Genomic DNA, 18,543 nt, shown 5'->3' with positions numbered 1-18,543 from the left:
TTGTCAAATTTAATCATGTTCTTAGAGAGGCCAGTCAAAATATTAATTGGTTGACGAAGATAGAACTTAAACTTAGTTTATTTTATTATATTTTTGAGGAAGCTCTCCTTTTTTTGGTTTCTTTTTTTAAGTTAAATGCTTTAAGGACCGCTTGATCTAGGCTGGTTACCCAAGTTTCTTTGTTCAGGCTTTTAGCCCATTCATCAAAAAAAAAAAAAAAAAACTTCATGAGTCCTTGAAAGAGCAACTTAATTTTTCTTTTGGACGTTACATAATTGGCAATGCATTTTCTTTAGTAGGACTATTTTGGGAATGTATTCAAATAGGTTTTTATTTAGTTTTTTTTATATAATAATTTATATTACAGATATTTTAAAATTAAATTAAAAATTACTTATTTTCTGAATTATGCTTAGAAACTCATTAAAATAAATTAAAAAGAGCATTTTAGAGTTATGAGCAATTTGGATAAACTTTTCATTAGTTCTAAACTTCTTTAAGCCTATAAGTTCAATAAGCTAAAACTTGTGTTATTAGGTATATGGTTTAACAACTTTTATTTTTCTATCTTTCTAAATCAATCAAAGTTTTACTTTCCATTTAAAATCCTTTATTATACGAAAGTTTTTCACACGCGACTTAGCATGAGGGGTCCCATTTCCTTGGCAATCTGTTTCAAGGTAAACTTCTGAATCTTCCCCGTCGAAGTCTTGGGAAGCTCATCCTTGAAAACCACCGTTTTCGGAACCATATAACGGGGCATGTTCTTCCTACAATACTCAATTATCTCCTTCTCCGTCGGTTTCTCCCTCACCCCTTCCTTCAAACTCACGAACGCACACGGCGTTTCTCCCCAATACACGTCGGCTCTTGCCACCACCGCTGCCTCGTTCACCGCCACGTGTCCGTAAAGCACCGACTCTACCTCCACACTACTCACATTCTCACCCCCACTGATAATCACGTCCTTCGACCTATCCTTAATCTCAAGATACCCATCCTCATGCATAACACCAACATCCCCAGTGTAAAACCACCCGTTTTTGAAACAACTCGCCGTTTCTTCAGGGTCCTTAAGGTACCCTAGCATAACACACCCTCCTTTCAAAACCACTTCTCCAACCGTAACCCCGTCGCGTCTCACGCTCTCCCCCGTCGGACCCACCACGTCCAACTCCGTCATCCCCACCGTCCTCACCCCTTGCCGCGCCTTCAGCCTCGCCCTCTCCGTCGCCGGAAGCCGATTCCACTTCTCCTTCCACGCGCACGTCACCACCGGTCCTCCTGTTTCTGTCAATCCATACACGTGGTTCACCGCGAAACCCAGCGACTCCGTGCGGTGGAGCACCGCCGCGGGAGGCGGCGCTCCCCCTGTTAAGACATGAACCGGTTTTTGAAGCGGTTTGTTGTCGGGGGAGTTTGTTAGCATGTTAAGAACGATGGGTGCGCCGCACATATGAGTCACGTGATGGCGGTTAATGAGAGAGTAGACGATTCGGGCGTCGAATTTTCTGACGCAGACGTTGGTCCCCCCCACGGCTGCCATCCCCCACGCGAGGCTCCACCCATTACCGTGGAACAGCGGGAGAGTCCAGAGATAAACCGGGTTTTTAGGAACCGCCCAGTCGACGAGTGTATCGACGGTTATCATGAATGCCCCTCTGTGGCAGTGGACTACTCCTTTTGGAGACGACGTCGTTCCTGAGGTGTAGTTAAGTACCATTGGGTCCCACTCCGAGTTGGGCCGGACCCAGTTGAAATTTGGGTCAACCTTGTTCACGAGGCCCTCGTAGGTGTCTATGAAGTCAACGGTTGGGGAGGCTTGGGGTTCGATTGTGGGGTCGGTGATGAGAATGAGGAGTGGCCGTTGAGTGTGCTGAGGAGGGAACAGGGACAAAGCTTGGAGGACGAGGTCGCGTGAGGCGCAGTCCACGAAGACGAGCGTGGAGTTGGAATGACGGAGGATGACCGAGATGGTGTGGGCGTCAAGGCGGGTGTTGATGTTGTTGAGGATGGCGCCGGCGAAGGGGACGGCGAACTGGAGCTCGTACATGGCGGGGATGTTGGGGGCGACGGCGGAGACGACGTGGCCACGGGCAATGCCGATGGCGGAGAGGGCGGAGGCGAGCTGGAGGCATCGGCGGTGGGTTTGGGACCACGTGAAAACGGTGTCTTTGTAGATAACGGAGGGGGTGTCTCCGTATGCTGTGGCGGCTCTGTCCAAGAATCCGAGTGGAGTGAGTGGGGAAGAATTTGCAGCGCTTGGCTTCAGTTGTTCCATTTAGTTAGCGTTGGAGGGGATATTCGAAACTCTAACCATTGTGGGGTAATTTATAGTCCACATCAGTGATGCAGTGTAGCTTTCCAAATAAAATAGGTTTGATGAAGAATATAACGTTCAAAATGTGAAGTCTATAAAATTAAGTTTTTATTCAAATCGTGCAGAGTGATTTTTTTCCTTTTTTTTATTGAGAAAATGATTGCTTGACAGTCTAGTTTTGGATTCGTCGTAGGCGAGATTACAATATTGAAAAAGCAATGTTTATATATATTTTTTATATTTTGATTGTATATGAAACAATAAGGTCTTTTTCTTTTTTATTATCCATCAACAAAGGCACGTGTTTAAGTGTGAATAAAAAATAACAAAGTCGTATTTAGCAACTACGAGTTTGATGTGATTTGACATGAAATTAAATGCATAGTACATCACACGAATTACTTGCACTTCTTTTCAAAAATAAGTTATATAAGGCTGAATTTGTGTGTGTAATTCAAGCGATAACAGTACTCAGACAAGGGGTTTGGGTATTCTAATAACTAATAATAAGCTTCTAAATCGAAGGGCATAAACCACATCCACTCGTAGTAGTTGATGAAGTTTGAATTTTCTAGGGACGACAGTGAGCAAACCAATTCAGACTTATAATTTATATGTGAGGTGCTTTGGTATTTTTGAATAAAAAATCACAAACTCACACTTAACACACTTCGACTTAAAAAGGAAAAAAAAAAAAGATTCAGACTCTTCATATACTATATTTGAATAAAAAATTATCACTGTATCATTTTATAGTTTTTTAAAAGATTATTTGCACAATAAACTAAAATAACTGTTATGTGAAAGTGACTTCATAAAATAATTTTTCAAAAGTAATTTTAAAGAGTAGTTATATATCAACTGATTTTAAAAATTAAAAAAATATAAAAATTATAATAAATTTTAAGTGTTTATAAAGACGGAATATTTCTCAACTTATAGCAACATTGAGAATCCACTTGTAAGACAAGAACCAATAAAATCACACATACATCAAGAAATAACAGACCAACACATTATTCTAAGATTTTGAAGATCCTAATGCATAAATCATGAACTGATGTGATGCTTGTCGGCAAGATACAAAAACAAAACAAAACATTGAAAATAATCAAAATTATAATCTTTCAAAGTTAGAATTCGAGAAAAGGTTGTCAATAATTTAAATTTCTCTTATCTCCTATGATAAAATTGTGTGCTGGTATGTATGCAAAAATGTTTATTGTAAAATAAAATAGTTTTTTTTATCTGACATGATCTAAGTAACTTTTATAAAATATTTTTAAAAAAAGTCTGATATAAAATATTGATATGTAGTAATGCTTGTTGGTTCTGTTCTCTCTTATAAATAGGAAAAGAACTTAATAGTTGACATGGGGTAATGAATATCAAGTATTTAACCTATAATAACGTTATGCATGCTTCAAGGCTTTTTCTTTCTTTCTTAAAGGTCAACTTATAATGTTTGTATCACAATATAATTATCTTTATTGAAAAGTAAATATGCTTTGCACTTATCTCATTGCGAATATCTTATGTATTAGAGAATTTTTTACTAATGATGCGAATTACTGTATTCTCTATTATAAGAAAAATACGTTAAAAGTAATAGTTCTTAAGAAAAATTGTCTATGATTGACTTATCTCAGGATAGTGAAATAGCCCTATTGTTCTCATGCAAGGAGAAATATTTGATCAATTAAAATTCATCCATATTTAATAAATTAACAGACAAATTTATTAAAAGTTGAAGAATTTGTTGAAATTTTAAAGTTGAAAATGAAATATGAGAGTTGATAAGTTATGTTTCTTTTGTACACCTTTTATGGTTCATAAGTTGACAATTTATGTAATTCAATTAAAAATAAAAATGCTTTCTAAAATTAAATAGTCCGTTGAATTCTAAAATAAATCATAAAAAAATATCAGCGATAGAAAGGAAAAAATTTACTTTCAACTGTTTAGTTTTAGCTACTTTATTAAATAAAATCATTTTAGTTAAATGAAAATTTTAATCAACATATGTCTAAAACCATATCTAAAAGGTAAAACAAGCAACTTTGAACTGTCCGCACGTATTGTAAAGATATAATTTTAAAGAAAATATTGTCCGTAGGGAATGGTAGCAAAGAGAAATATATTATATTATGAATGATATATGTGTTCGTGGTATCAATAATTCCGTGCAAGAAGTCAGTGAAAGTATGCTTAAGAAAGTACTTCTTCTTAACTCGTGATAAAATATAGTATACAAATCTTATATTTTAAAACTTAATTTTAATAAGAGTTTGTTTGAGAAGAAAAGTTATAGAGGAAAGAAAAAGATAAATTTTATATTTTAAATAAATATATTTAAAATTATTATTTTAAAAATAAAAAAATATAAATTAATATATTAACTATAAATTTATTATTATAAGTAATGTATAATTTTTTTAATTTAAAATTTTAAAAAATGTCTTTCACTTTCTTTTTTTCTAAAATCTTCTTCCTAAACATTCTGCAATAGACTTTTACCCACTTGCAATGATTTACCATTATGTATATAGAAATAAATTGATTTTCAATCTATTAAAATAGTAGCATGATTTATTCTCATTAAAAATTTTCTAAATATTTACGAGTGGCTGTTTCTTTTACATTCTTATAATTGTTGTTTTTCAGCATTGATTATTAATTTAAATAATTATTTTTCTACATACAAATCTTTAGTGATTATTTAACTAACTGTATGTATTTTAAAATAACTTTAACTAATAAGTTCTGAGTGAAAATTTTAATTAAGTAATACAAACACGTTTATATGTGACTTTATTTTAATTCAATTATTTTTTATTTGGTTTAATTTAGATCTAACTTGAGTCGTACATTTAAACATAGTAAGTGAGTCTATCACTAAATTTGTTTTTGCATACACAAAAATTTGAACCTAATATATTGTTTAAAGAATATCGAGTCATTTATCATTCAGATCAATTTTCGTTGATTTATTATCTAAAGTATTTTTGATTGACTGTTTTGTGTTGTGTTTAGGGTTTACCAAAATTGATGTATTAAAGAATAGTCAAAGTTGAAATGAAATATTTTAATTAACCTAATAAAATGTTTTATGTTCATGTCCTACACTAATCAAAGTTGAGATAGACCTAATTGAGTCATATATTGCATCAAATGAATATTCATATGTGCGGCTGTTAGAGTCCTGATAATAATAAAAATGTTTCTCGAAAACAATTTTGTTAAACAACCATTAATTGCTTTCTTTATTTTTTGATACATTTTTGAAACACATGTTTATGAAAAATAAAATAAATGAAAGCATGTCCATGTTCCCAAAGGTCGTACATAAACTTAGAGAGGTGAAACATTCTTGTGATTTCGGTCGATGAGGTGAAAAACATTCAAGTACCAATTGTAATATATGAACCACTAAGAGAAGGACCAACACTGTGATTTTGGGTCCACTGGGCACGCAAGTTTAGTGAGTCAGGCTTTGCGTCTTATAAGAGATGGGTATGAGATCAGCTTAGTGGGCATGGCATGGGTTATGGAATTACATCTTAAGAAAACTCTTGGTTTCCTCTTCTTGGCCCATTGAGCAGATGTACCTATTTCCAAAACCCATAAGATGATAGATTCATAAAATAAAATAAGAATAAATACGATGAAATAAAAATGATAGAATTAATATAACATTAAAAATAAAAGAAAATAATAAGTGAATAAAATTGAGCAAAAAGAGATGTTCACATAAGTAATTGTAGGTTACCAAAGTTTTGATCATTATTTGTTAGTCCTTGAATTGGTTTTTACATAAAAGTATAGTATTAAGTTACATATAATAGGAGTTCATAGTCAAAATTTTCCCTTGTTGCCGTGTCTCTCGACTATTCTTTATACATGTCTATCCACATCTAAACCTTATGAGCAATAACAAAATTCATTTCAAAGTTTCTTACTTGCCCTAGTGATTTCTCCTAATTATTCCAGCTATTTATTTAGCTTATTGATAGTATATCAAAGCAGAACAATCTTTTGTCCATGCATTCATTCTGCACTTAAGCAAAACAAAATTGACATTCTCAAGACAATAATAATCATAAAATGGAATGAAACTGGAAATATTAGAAGAGAATATTCACGTTAAGACTAAAGAATACATATCTACTTTCATTGGAAAATATCACCGTGTTAACAACTTGACATTGCTTCCCTTTTTCATTTGCAGCTTTTCATTTACTTGGTTAATAATAGAATATATTTGTAATACCTACTTCTCCTTCGTCCCTTCCTGATCATGAATCTTGTTCTTGTTTCTTCAACACAATGGATTGATCCATTCATAGGAAAATATCACCATATATTTCAAAAAATGTTAGTATTTGATCTAACATTGGGGTATTCTAGCTGGAGAAGAACTACTGTTTATTATGGGAAAATTTTGAAGTGACAAGATTTCAGCCAGTACGTAAGGAGTGAAATGTTATAAACAGATTGATACAAGTGAGCATAACTGTAGCAATAACAGAGCTGAAAGTTAATATCATGCATTCCACTAAATAAAGTCTTAAATATTAAAGGATAACCATTAAACTTATTCATTCATTTGAAATATTCTGGTCAGTTTCAAAACCGAAGATGTTGCAACACATGTGCTTATTGTATATTCTGAAATGAAAGCATAATATTCTATTATTAAAGATTAAATTATTCTAAAGGTTCTAAACTTTTTAGAAAATTGCTAATAAGTGTTTATATGCTGTAAAAGTTTGCATTTAAGTACTTGAATTTTTAAATTAAATCCCTTATCAGATTTTTGTTTGAATTTCCTTAAGTGTAGGGATTTTTAATAATAAATTTTTAAATAGTTCAAATTAAAAAAAAATTGTAACATGATTCCTTAATATTTTAAAAATTTATAATTAAATTTTTATACTTAATGGAACTCTTAAAAAAAATAAAGAACGTAATTAAAATTAATTAAATTTTTTTAATTTAAAACCTATTTACAAACCTTTAAAATATAGAAATTTTTTACCCATTATTAAAAATTCCACTTTAGACACTTAAATGAAACATGATATAACCATCAAACCCGTTTGAAACATATATATTATTTTTTAAATGTTATCTATACTTTTTTTAAATAAAAAATTGTGTTTAATGTTATTTTAGATTAATGACATGAAACTTTAATTCTGATTAAAAAACCACACACTTACACACACATAAAGTAAAATTAAATCTTTAAAAAGGCTAAAATCAAAATTACACAAAATGGACTAAGTTTCTATTCAAGCCATTAGTTAATAGCAGTAAGGAATAGAAAAAAAATAAAATTAAGGAGAGATGGTTAACAGTTGGAATCAACTAGTTCAAATTTTGTTCAATCAACTGGCAATTGAAATTTAATTGACCCAGACTAAAGCTTTATAATTGGCTTAAAACCAGTGGGAGAGTTTTGGCAAAATTCCATGGAAGAGCCAAAGAAAAATTATTATTTTTTATAAGAGAAGCCAACGCCCAAAACAAAACTAAGATTTCCCGAACCAAACATTTGCAACAACTTGCGATATTTTAGATTAATAATTTTCTTGTAAAATTTAGAGATGATCTATAAGAACAACAAAGATTCTTTTTCCTTTGTTCGTTAGTTATAGGAAAAAAATAAAATAATAATGTGTAGCTTTCCCTTGGAAGGCGACTTTCGATTCCTAAGTTACACTTAAATCATCACTTCTCGATCCACTTTTGTTAGGTCTTATCTCAATTCCAGAGTCTGATTTAAGTTATTGTGATGCCGTTAGATAGTTAATTCATGTCTTCAATTGTGCCTCCTTATTTTGGAGGCTTGTGGTTCTTTCAACTCATAAAATGCTATCATTACATTAAATTACACAAATAGGTACTAATTAGTAGTGATGGGATAGGCTAACTGATGTTATTTGTTGGATAATTGCCATTTGGGAGTGGGTAATATTTTTGTTGACTCTATTATCTTTAGGCGGCAACTTGGTAAATGGGAATTTTCTTTTATTTTAATTATGAATTCACAATTCCCACTACGTGCTAAACTATTAAATCTATCATTGAAAATAAAATAAAATTCAATTAGTTAATAAATGAGCACTGATTATTTGCCTGTAATAGAGGGACGAAGAACTGATCCAAGTTGACAAAACATATTAAAATAAACATAAGAGAGCTGACAAGGCACGTGCTTTCAGACGGAGTGGCACGTGCGTGCCTATCTTGTCTTCCATTCATTAATTGTAGATTTGGTATCGCCATACGCCATGTTTTTCTTTGCTTGAGATGAATGATTAGAGAAGAAAAGGGTATTCAAACAAATAGAAGGTAACATTGAATTACGTAACGTAATATCATAAGTCACATTGCTCATTTTTCAAATCTCCATATATGTAAAGTTTTATTGTGTCCTTTCACTAATATTTTATTATATGACAAATTTTGGTCCCTTTATTAAAGGTGACACTCATCTTTAAAAGCATAGGAAGAATTAAGATGAAGATGTTTTATTTTGGTAATAAAGTGTCAAATTTTTTTATTGATTTAAAATGTGACTTAAAAGCTTAATAAATAAATAAGTTTTCATATAATTTTTATTATTAAAATATAATTTATTAAAAAAAGCCTCATTAAAACACATAATTTCTCAATCACAATTAATACTCATCATATGCTTTTTTTAGTACAAGTATTTTTTTTTTAAAACTTAATCCTATTTAAGTTAAATAGGATTATTATAGATTATAAAATTATTTAATATAATTATATTTTCGGTAACTGAAATTCAAGATTACATATTAAAATAAAACAATCTCTTACCATTTAATCTTCGTGTTTCATTTTATATATATATATTTGAACTAAAACACTTTTGGAAACTTTTTTTTATACAATCACATGACTTTTTTATATTGAGTATTTACTTTTTTATTATTTTAAATTATAATTTTTAAATTTAAAGTTAATGAAAATTTTAAACATTCATCACTATATCAAATTAAAAATATATGTTTAATAAAAAAATTAAATTTATTATAATTAATTATAATTAAATTAAATTTTTAAATATTAAAATTTGATATGTCATATTAATAAATTAAAGATGATGTATCACAATTTAATTTTAATAATTTGTTTTTCAAAATTACCGGTTTAATTTATTTTTATTTAATATAATAAAATATTTATTACTGATAATAAAACATTCACTGTTTTAAATTTTACGAATATCCATACAATGCACACAAAAACTTTGTTATTAGTATTTATAAGAATGATACTTTCATAATGGTTATTCCTTATTTTCATATTATACAAATTAAAAGAAAGGCATCATTTTTAATCGATGATGCTTGTTAAAAAAATTGAAGATAAAGAAAGAAAACAAAACATTTGATCGACAGATGGAATAATAAATTAACCAAAGTTTTAAGGTCATGGCTCAAAATTTTTAGTTAGCTAGGGTTTCTCGTACGACTGTATGGTGGAGAGAGAGATAGTTAACCAAAGTTTTAAGGTCATGGCTCAAAATTTGCATAAATGACATTAAAAAAAAATATGCTAGTGCTTTTATTTGAGCCTTGGAATCCACTTCATCCTTTGTTCATTCCTTACATAATTAATTGTATCTGACACAATAAACAAATGAAATCAATCTGACTTGATTATAGGAACTATATATATATATGAATCTATCAGCAATTAATCATTAAGTGTCATCTTATTTTCTTTACGTGAATTAAACGCCATTAACTAATCTCCCCCAAGTGTACATAGTTGACTTCCTTGTTTTCTTATTCAACTACACAAATTTCACTGGAATGTAGAAACCACTTAAATATACTCAAGCGCACCCACTACCATTCCCAAACTCATGTTAAAGATTCCCATTTTTAACTTAAAAAAGTCTTAAAACTACTCCTTCACATCACCCAAACCCTTTGAACATGTCTCGTTCACTTTCCCATCTTATACACATAAATACATATATAACATAAATACACATACACATAATTTTCTGCCACAGCTACTTACATAGCCAAACAATTAAGGATGTCAAGGGCTTCAAACTTTCCCCAAAGGCCTTCTAACATTGTTGTACAGAGGCATCAGAGGAAGGACACAATGATGTTCCTTGATAATAGAAAGCTAAAAAGGGAGTCAGCCAATGTCCCTAATGAAGCTTACCATGTTGAATCTGCTTCAATTCCCTTTGTATGGGAATCTCAACCAGGTACACCAAAGGTTAGATTCAAAGAAAGTTCCCTCCCTCCACTCACCCCTCCACCATCTTATTACCAAAATGCTACCAAAAAGCCCAATATCAAGGCCAAGAATAAGAACTCACCAAAAGCTACCCTTTTGCAAACTATATTCCCTATGCGTACTGCTAGAAAAAGTTCTGTTCCTCCACAACCTGGATCTTCAAATTTTTTGTCCTATTCTTCTTCCTCTTCTTCTTCATCATCTTTGTCATCTTCGTCGCCACGGCCAACATCATATTCAGTGCCATCGTCTCCTATGACGCACTCAAGTAAAATTGGTGAAGAGGATGAAGATCTATATGAGGTGACTGGTTCAAGTTTGTGCTTTGGCAATGCCAGGTCACGAGGGTGTTACTCATCTATGTTCAAGAAGGTATTGCTCGGAGATTTTCTGTGATATGTCTTAGATGTAGCTTTTGTCTGTGGTGATTGTTAATAATAAGAGCTACTATAGTTGGGAACATTGTATTTGCCAAACTGATTCTTAAAGTAATGATGTGCATCATATACTTGTTTACCATATGCAAGTTAGTTGATTCCTTCTCTTCGTGTTGTGAACTTGAATGAGATGTTGTTTAGATATGTTAATTAACATCTCAATCATCTGCGAAAGTAGAAGATTTCAATACTTATTATTCATTCTAATTTGTCACTCTCATCTTTCACCTCTTTGCTATTAGAGAGTCACTCAGAGGCCTTACTAAGAGACTTACAAGTTTTTATATCTTAAAGTTAATCTAGCAGTCTCGATTTAACAATTTAATTAACTAATTATTTCTCATATGTCATAATTTGAATATAATGCAATCATTCTACTTATACAAAAAAATTGCAAAATGAAAAAGATGGACAAGATTTTTTGGGCTTTGTGTTTGTATGTTTGATAATACAATAACTTATTTAGGGGTTAATTTGTAAATTTTTTTATTAATAAGTTAATATAACTATTTAGTAAATCAAAATACTTAAAATTTTTAAAATTACTTATAAAAAAAATACTCTAAATAACATTTATTTTTATTGAAACTTAACTTCGAACGTTTTTTCATTTATGTCTTTAGCTTTTTAATAATGTGCATTCAGACAATAAACTTTTAACATTTTTTTAGTTATTTAATATATTTTATTTAATTAAATATAATTGATTTCACTTAATATCTCTAATTCAATTATTTAATTATAAATTATAAACTTTAACTATAAAATTTTAATTAATTTATCAGTTCTAAACTACAGGCTAATCTTCAATTAGTTTTAGCTAACGTCTACATCATATTTATTAGTAATTAGTTAGTTTCTAGAAGAAAATGAAACTGGTTTCTTCGTAAATGCTGTACCAATATTAAAGTATTAGACAGAAATAAGTAGCGGAAGATATGCATATATTAACAAAATAATACTATCCAATCAAAACTATTTTTGCACCGCACTAAGCCTACAATATTCAGCATTATCCATAAATAACTTCGATAAAGTAGAAATATATTATAACTATACAGTTTTATTATCAACAAAATTAATATTATATGTAGGTGTAAATGTAATTTATTTATTTATATTTTTTATACACACGTGTCTAAAAAATATAATTTTTTTAGCAAATATATGAATCATCTAGTAAAAGGTTATTTCAGTTTAATATGGTTTTTTAATTCTAAGAAATATCAAATGAAAATTAGCTATGATTTTGACTAATAAAGAATATAAAAAAATAATGTTATTGCAATAAATTGCCAATACGATCCAGTGCGTGGGTAGCACCCGTATGGTATACATCATAAGGGACATACACAAGCAGCTGTCTCTCACATTCCTTTGCGATATTATAATTAAATATAACTAATGAATGGGTCGAACCAGATTCACATTTCAGCCATTTGTCCGATTAATCCATCAAGGTTTACTACACATACATTTTGTTTATTGAAAAAATTAATAAAAAGTTTATATAACTTTTAATATAATGTTATAATTTTATTAATTCATTTAAAGTAAGGTTATTTACTTTATGAGATAACATAAACATATCTTATTTGAAAACGCAATTTATTTATTTATTCAGCAAGACTGACAAGTAATTTCTATAGGCAAAGCATTTATTTATTTATATATATGTACCTTAGCAATAATTAATTAGGTTGCACCCATCTTCCATATATGGTACCTTGACAAGGAGCCATTGGTTTTTAATAAAATGGGATTAATGGTATGAGTGAATCACGACGTGGGATCTCGTGGTCAACAAGTAACTGTGTTGAATTGGTAAAATTGTAAAGTTGGTCCCTGAAAAGTGTAATTATTTGTCCATTCCCACATATATAATATAGCCATCATTGACAAAATGCGAAGACCCAATTTTAAAAAATAAATAAATAAAAATCTCACCATAGAATTGGTGAACAACCAAAAGTTGTGAATAGAGTGGACGAGTCTGAACTAATGTGCGACATCAATTTTGCTGTTGCAAACATGCGAATTGAAGGGTTTAAATCTAAATTATGATAAGTCAAAACTACCAGAACTGGTTATTTACTGCAGGTAAGGTGTAAAGGAATATCAGATTATCATTACACTCAAATTAACCCGGCGCTTCAGTATAGAATTTGAGATAATACTAAAATAATTTCAACACAATTTTCAGAATAATTTTTAGTATTATTTTAATTTTTTTGGTGATGTTTTTGTTTTTAACATTATTAACAGATACTTTCATATCTACTATATATCAATGTTGTGTCTGAAAACAAAAAAGAAGAAGAAGAATTTATAAACTAATAATAGAGGTATTTAAAACTTCATTTTACTTTTTAAAATAATAAATTTAAAAATAAAATATTCAAAAATAGTTACAATAATGGTGATAAAAGTTATAAAAATAAGATAAAATATTATTAGAGACACATTCATTGTTATTTGTTACTTATATTAAGAGGTGATATAACTCATATTCATCTTTAGAAATGAGGGTGCATGTTTTAAAATGAAAATAAATGAATGTAATTTGAGTAAGCACGATCTTAAGAAAATTAAAAAGAATGTAATTTAATACTTTAAATTTAGTTAATAATAAAATATGTGTTTAAATAAATATGTTAAAAAGTATTTCTAACATTTCTTAGTTATTTTTATAAATATTGTAATCATGAAAAAATTACTACATGATGCATAGAATAATCTTCCTTGTTTGACAAAATCAATATAAAAACTTTCTTCTAGATTGGTTAAAGTTTTTTGTTACGTCGAGAAAAAGAACAGACAAAGGTCTAAAGAACGCCACACCAATTAACAAAGACTCTCTACAGGTGGGGGTATATGGGAAAAGATTATAATATTTGGTAGCGGCAGTCGAAATGAAAACAATTATTATAAATACAATTTTATTATATTTTTTAGAGTCTTATTAGACATTAGTTAAAGAATTGTAAATGATAATTTGTTAATGTTAGAGGGTATTAAAATACATGTGAGCGAGTGTATTTCATATTTAAATATATTTTTTCATTTTTTAAACCAGTACTCTAAAAACATAGGTTAACATTTTCTTAATTTTTAATATATTTCTAACAAACTTTTCAACATTTTTTTTCTTAGCCGGTGCCCATAATTAAAAAGCATATTATCATATTTTTCCTCAGTATTCATCACATCAACCCCTATAATATCACCCTTCTTATTTCGGAAATAATATCACCTTTCTTCTTGTAAGGTAATACAATTACAGAGGAAAAGGTTCCCCAATTATTTTAGAGTTTAATTATGAGTTTGAAAATGAATTAAATAAAGAAGCTACTTAATATTTTTGTTTGCCATGCCAATACATTCAGCAATTAATTTGAGAAAAAGAATAGATGTTCAAATTACGATGTCATGAGCTGCTACCTATTGCACGCCAACGCGTTTACTGCAAGAGAGTTTAACTTCTTACTAACATGCAACCATACGTTGTCATAATGTTTTATCAAAATATATTAATACTACACTCTTTAGTAATACTACAAATTTACCTAATAAATAAAAATATATCAGAGCGTTTTGTACTAAAAACAATCCTCTTTTTAAAATCATATATTCCGACGTGAAGAGGGCAAATAGCAACGGGTTGGGCAAGACTCAATTTATGTTGTCTTCTGGCATGTGACTGTAGGAAGAGACAGAAACCAGTATACTTGGGAGTTAGCACTTAACCACGATTTGTCTTCATTACTATATATTTAATTTGTTTGCTTTTCAAACAAAATATTTTCTTTTTGAAAAGGAAGTCTTACCCAGTCCATACGAGAAATTTTTAGGTAGTTTATGAATATGTGATTTTGATCACTCATATTTTATCAAGTGTTCAAACTGTTCACCATATATGTGTTATGTTTTGAATGGTTAGTACTGTGAATAGATTTTTCAGTACACATCCAGTAGATTGAAAAATTATCTCTAAAAAATTATAATCCCAAAGACTATATTACACTTTAATATTATATACACATGAGTTGAGCCCATGTTCCAAGGTCCATTGTTTTAAACTTGGTCACCTCAACCATGCTTTAAGCACGTTTTTCCGTGAATTACTTGCTCCCAACGACTCAAATATTTGATAGAATTAGAACTTATTAAAACAGGTTTCAGATATATTTGATACCTTCATTTTAAAGTAATGTAGGTGAAATTTTCCATTTAGGTTTATCTTGTTCAACTACTAGGTGGTATCATAAAATATAAAACTATTTACAAAATGTAAAATAATTAAACAGTGATTAATTATTACTTGTAGTTATTCAGTTAATAAATTTGTTTTGTTTATAAAAAACAATGGTTGATTAGTTAATCTAGTTAAAAACCTAATCTTGTTTTTATCGATCTAAAATGGTGTAATTATAAATTCGGTAATGATATTGATGAATTATATATAACTGACTAATTATTCAGGTCAGAACTTAATTAAGGCCATTTCTATATAAACACTTATTGATATAGAACCTGTCGTTTTTTCCATTTTAAGAAAACACCCATGCGATGGGGTAATCTGATTCAAGATTGTCGGCAGACAGCAGATTAGTGGGAAGGATGGCATGGAGTGTTTGTTGGGTAAATGGACGGTGTGGATTCAATTGAATTATTTCATTTTCAGATTAATTTTTGTTTACTAGATAGTTCCAAAACTTCGAATTCAACCTCTCTTTTACTTCATCGTTATAGAAAACGTTTTAGGGTTTCAAGGTAACTTATATGAACAATAATATTTTTATACACAAAGGGATTAAAGGCCTGATTAAAAGCTAAATAATTAACTTAGAAAAGAAAATTTCATAAACATTTTTCCTTAAATTAGGAATGAAAAAGGAATGAAGACCATCTAACAACTTGATGTCTAGATCAATAAGGTAATCTAAATTAGCTAAAAAAATTGTTGTTTTGTTAATTTCTCTAAAAATGAGTTAGAAAAACATGTTAATACCATTCAACAATCTCTTAATATTAATGATTGAGGAATAAGGATGGTAATCGAAGGGGGATAATCCTTAAATATAGCAACAACATGTTGAGAGTCTTAGTGACAACTTTTTCAAGTTTAAGATTAATTGGTAGTGTAATCCCATAAATAAGACACCACAACTCAACTCTTAACAAAAGAACAACTGTCCATATTGCAATAGAACTATTAACAAATTCTCCTTTAAAGTTTTTAATTAAACTGATACAAGCTATTTTCGCTAGATCTTTAAATGACATAACCATCAATGTTTTATTTAACCATATCAGGAAAAAGGAAAATCAATTAATGAAACATTCCTTCTAGATAAGAGAATTAAAGGCTCGTATCCTAAATTTCAAACTCTCCTAGATAAACTTTTTGCAGTTCTGAATCTGATGCGAAAGATTGTTCTGAATATTCAAAACCATTTAAAATAATTTTTTTTATCCTTTTAAATGAATCATTTAGTAGTTCTAAAGAAAATATTTTAATCACAATTAACTAAATTTATCCTAAGTTCATATCAAATCAATTACTTGAACAATCATCTTTCATCATGTTGTACTGGTGGTTTGGGTTGTTGGCTGGTTAATTTACACCAGAATTAATTATAAAATTTAGAAATTAAATTTAATAATAGTTAAATCTTTAGTTTTCAATTCAATAACATAATGTTACTTTTCCATGTATGTCGAACAAAAAACTTGTAACAAGATTTTTCTTTTATTGTGGCAAAATTCCCTTACAAAAATAAAATAAACAAACACTTAAAAATATAAAAGGATCTAAATTCATACCAAATCATGGAATCATATTTTTAAAATTATTACCTTCAAGATATTTTTTTCCATATCCAATCTGAATGATTTGGTGAAAATTTTGTACATACTTTCTTTACACTGCCATATGTTCCCTCTTTGCATGACAGATGCTATTTATGCTTTTATATCTATTTCTATCGCTGCAATAAAATAATTTTTATTTTCTTGAAATTTTTTATGTAGTACTCATTTTTTTTTATCAACATGAATGTAACAAGATAACTTTAAATTAACGTTAAAAATAATATTTCATTAATTAAACTAAATTTTAAGAGTTTCTCAAATTTAAAGTTTCATTTTATATTCTAATTTATATTTTAAGTATTAGTAAAATAATTTTAATTTTATTAAACTATATTTAAATTTATTATCTATATTTTACTTGTATTTATAAACATCTCTTGGCAATATGTTAATCACTAGCATAATGAAGTTAAACGCTTAAAACGGCAAAATAATTTTAGAATTTGAAGGAAAAAATAGGTGAAACATGTAGGTTGTCTCTTAAATAGGCTTAGTCCTTGTTTGTTCAAAAATTAGAAATTTATTCTGTAGTTTTTTTTAATAAAAAGATGTTTTATCATAAAAATGTAATTTAAATTAATTTAAGAGTTATTTGAAAAGAGAGATTTTGGAGGGAAAAAGAAGTGAAGACAAGTTTTTTTAAAATTAATATTTTTAAAATAAAATATATAAATTAATATATTGAAATAATTTAATATATTTATTATTATAAATAATATATAATTCTTTTAATTTAAAATTAAAAAATATATCCTTCCTCTCCTTTCAAAATCTCCTTCTCAAACTTATCCAACTTGATATTTGACAATTCAAAATCAATTATATCAAATCAATTTATATCCGATCCTAAACTAAAACACTTAGTTTTTTACGCTTACAAAATTTTTCAGAGGCTTAAATAAAGTCTAATTAATTTTTAACTATTTAAATGCACCAAATGAAATTGGGCCCTAAATAAGGTAGGTCGTAAATTTTGGAGAGATCACTTGATCAATTTTCACGCATAATCCAGATAATATATATATATATTCTCTAGAACAAAAAAAGATTTGAGAGAAAAATCAACTGCCAATTGATGGCCCATCAGTAATCTAAAAGCTTCAGCAATGGGCATCGCTAAGTCATTTGCTTAAAGAAAACTTAATTAATCAACTAACAAGAGCAGCCCATAAAAAAACTTGTTTTTGGTGCGGCATGAAAAAATAGAAAGAGGCTTATGTGTGGGCCCTTCTGATTGATGTATCATTGACAAAAAAAAAAAAAACTAACAAAAACAGTACATCCTTTAAAATTTAATTCAATACAAATTTGTATTATATTATATTTTTAAAAACAGAAAACTATTTTTAAAAAAATAATCAAATATGTCCTTAATTTTTAAAATTTTTTAAACTTAACTTAATTGATAGAAGATTGTTTTAATTAAGATTTGTAACAAATATCTCTTTATGACTAATATTGATCGAAGAAATTTAAGTAGTAAAGGAAGTAGGATTTTTCTTTTTTTAAATAACTAATAAGAAATAATTAAATTTGACATGAAATTATGTCCCAAAATAAATAAGAAAAAACACGTAATTACCGAAAAATAACAATACGTATAGACACCATTTTTAT

General features: G+C 29.0%; 2 protein-coding genes across 2 annotated transcripts; one reads left to right on the top strand and one right to left on the bottom strand.

Annotated features, from left to right (window-relative positions):
- Nucleotides 1–628: 628 nt before the first annotated feature.
- On the bottom strand, nt 629–2,281 carry LOC113848208 (probable acyl-activating enzyme 5, peroxisomal). Its single transcript, XM_027477613.1, has one exon. It carries the CDS (start codon nt 2,279–2,281, stop codon nt 629–631), a length of 1,653 nt encoding a protein of 550 aa, XP_027333414.1.
- An 8,154-nt stretch (nt 2,282–10,435) lies between these two features.
- On the top strand, nt 10,436–11,011 carry LOC113848433 (YLP motif-containing protein 1-like). Its single transcript, XM_027477942.1, has one exon. The coding sequence runs from the start codon at nt 10,475–10,477 to the stop codon at nt 11,009–11,011; it is 537 nt and encodes a 178-aa protein (XP_027333743.1). The 5' UTR covers nt 10,436–10,474.
- Nucleotides 11,012–18,543: the final 7,532 nt, after the last annotated feature.

The sequence above is a fragment of the Abrus precatorius genome, unplaced genomic scaffold (assembly GCF_003935025.1).
Source record: "Abrus precatorius isolate BTA unplaced genomic scaffold, Abrus_2018 Scaffold8, whole genome shotgun sequence".
Taxonomy (NCBI): domain Eukaryota; kingdom Viridiplantae; phylum Streptophyta; class Magnoliopsida; order Fabales; family Fabaceae; genus Abrus; species Abrus precatorius.
The sequence above is the reverse complement of the archived record's forward strand: the minus strand, read 5'-3'. Positions and strand labels throughout refer to the sequence as shown.

Coding starts and splice junctions, on each gene's coding strand:
- LOC113848208 (XM_027477613.1), bottom strand. CDS start 2,281: ATGGAACAACTGAAGCCAAGCGCTGCAAATTCTTCCCCACTCACTCCA.
- LOC113848433 (XM_027477942.1), top strand. CDS start 10,475: ATGATGTTCCTTGATAATAGAAAGCTAAAAAGGGAGTCAGCCAATGTC.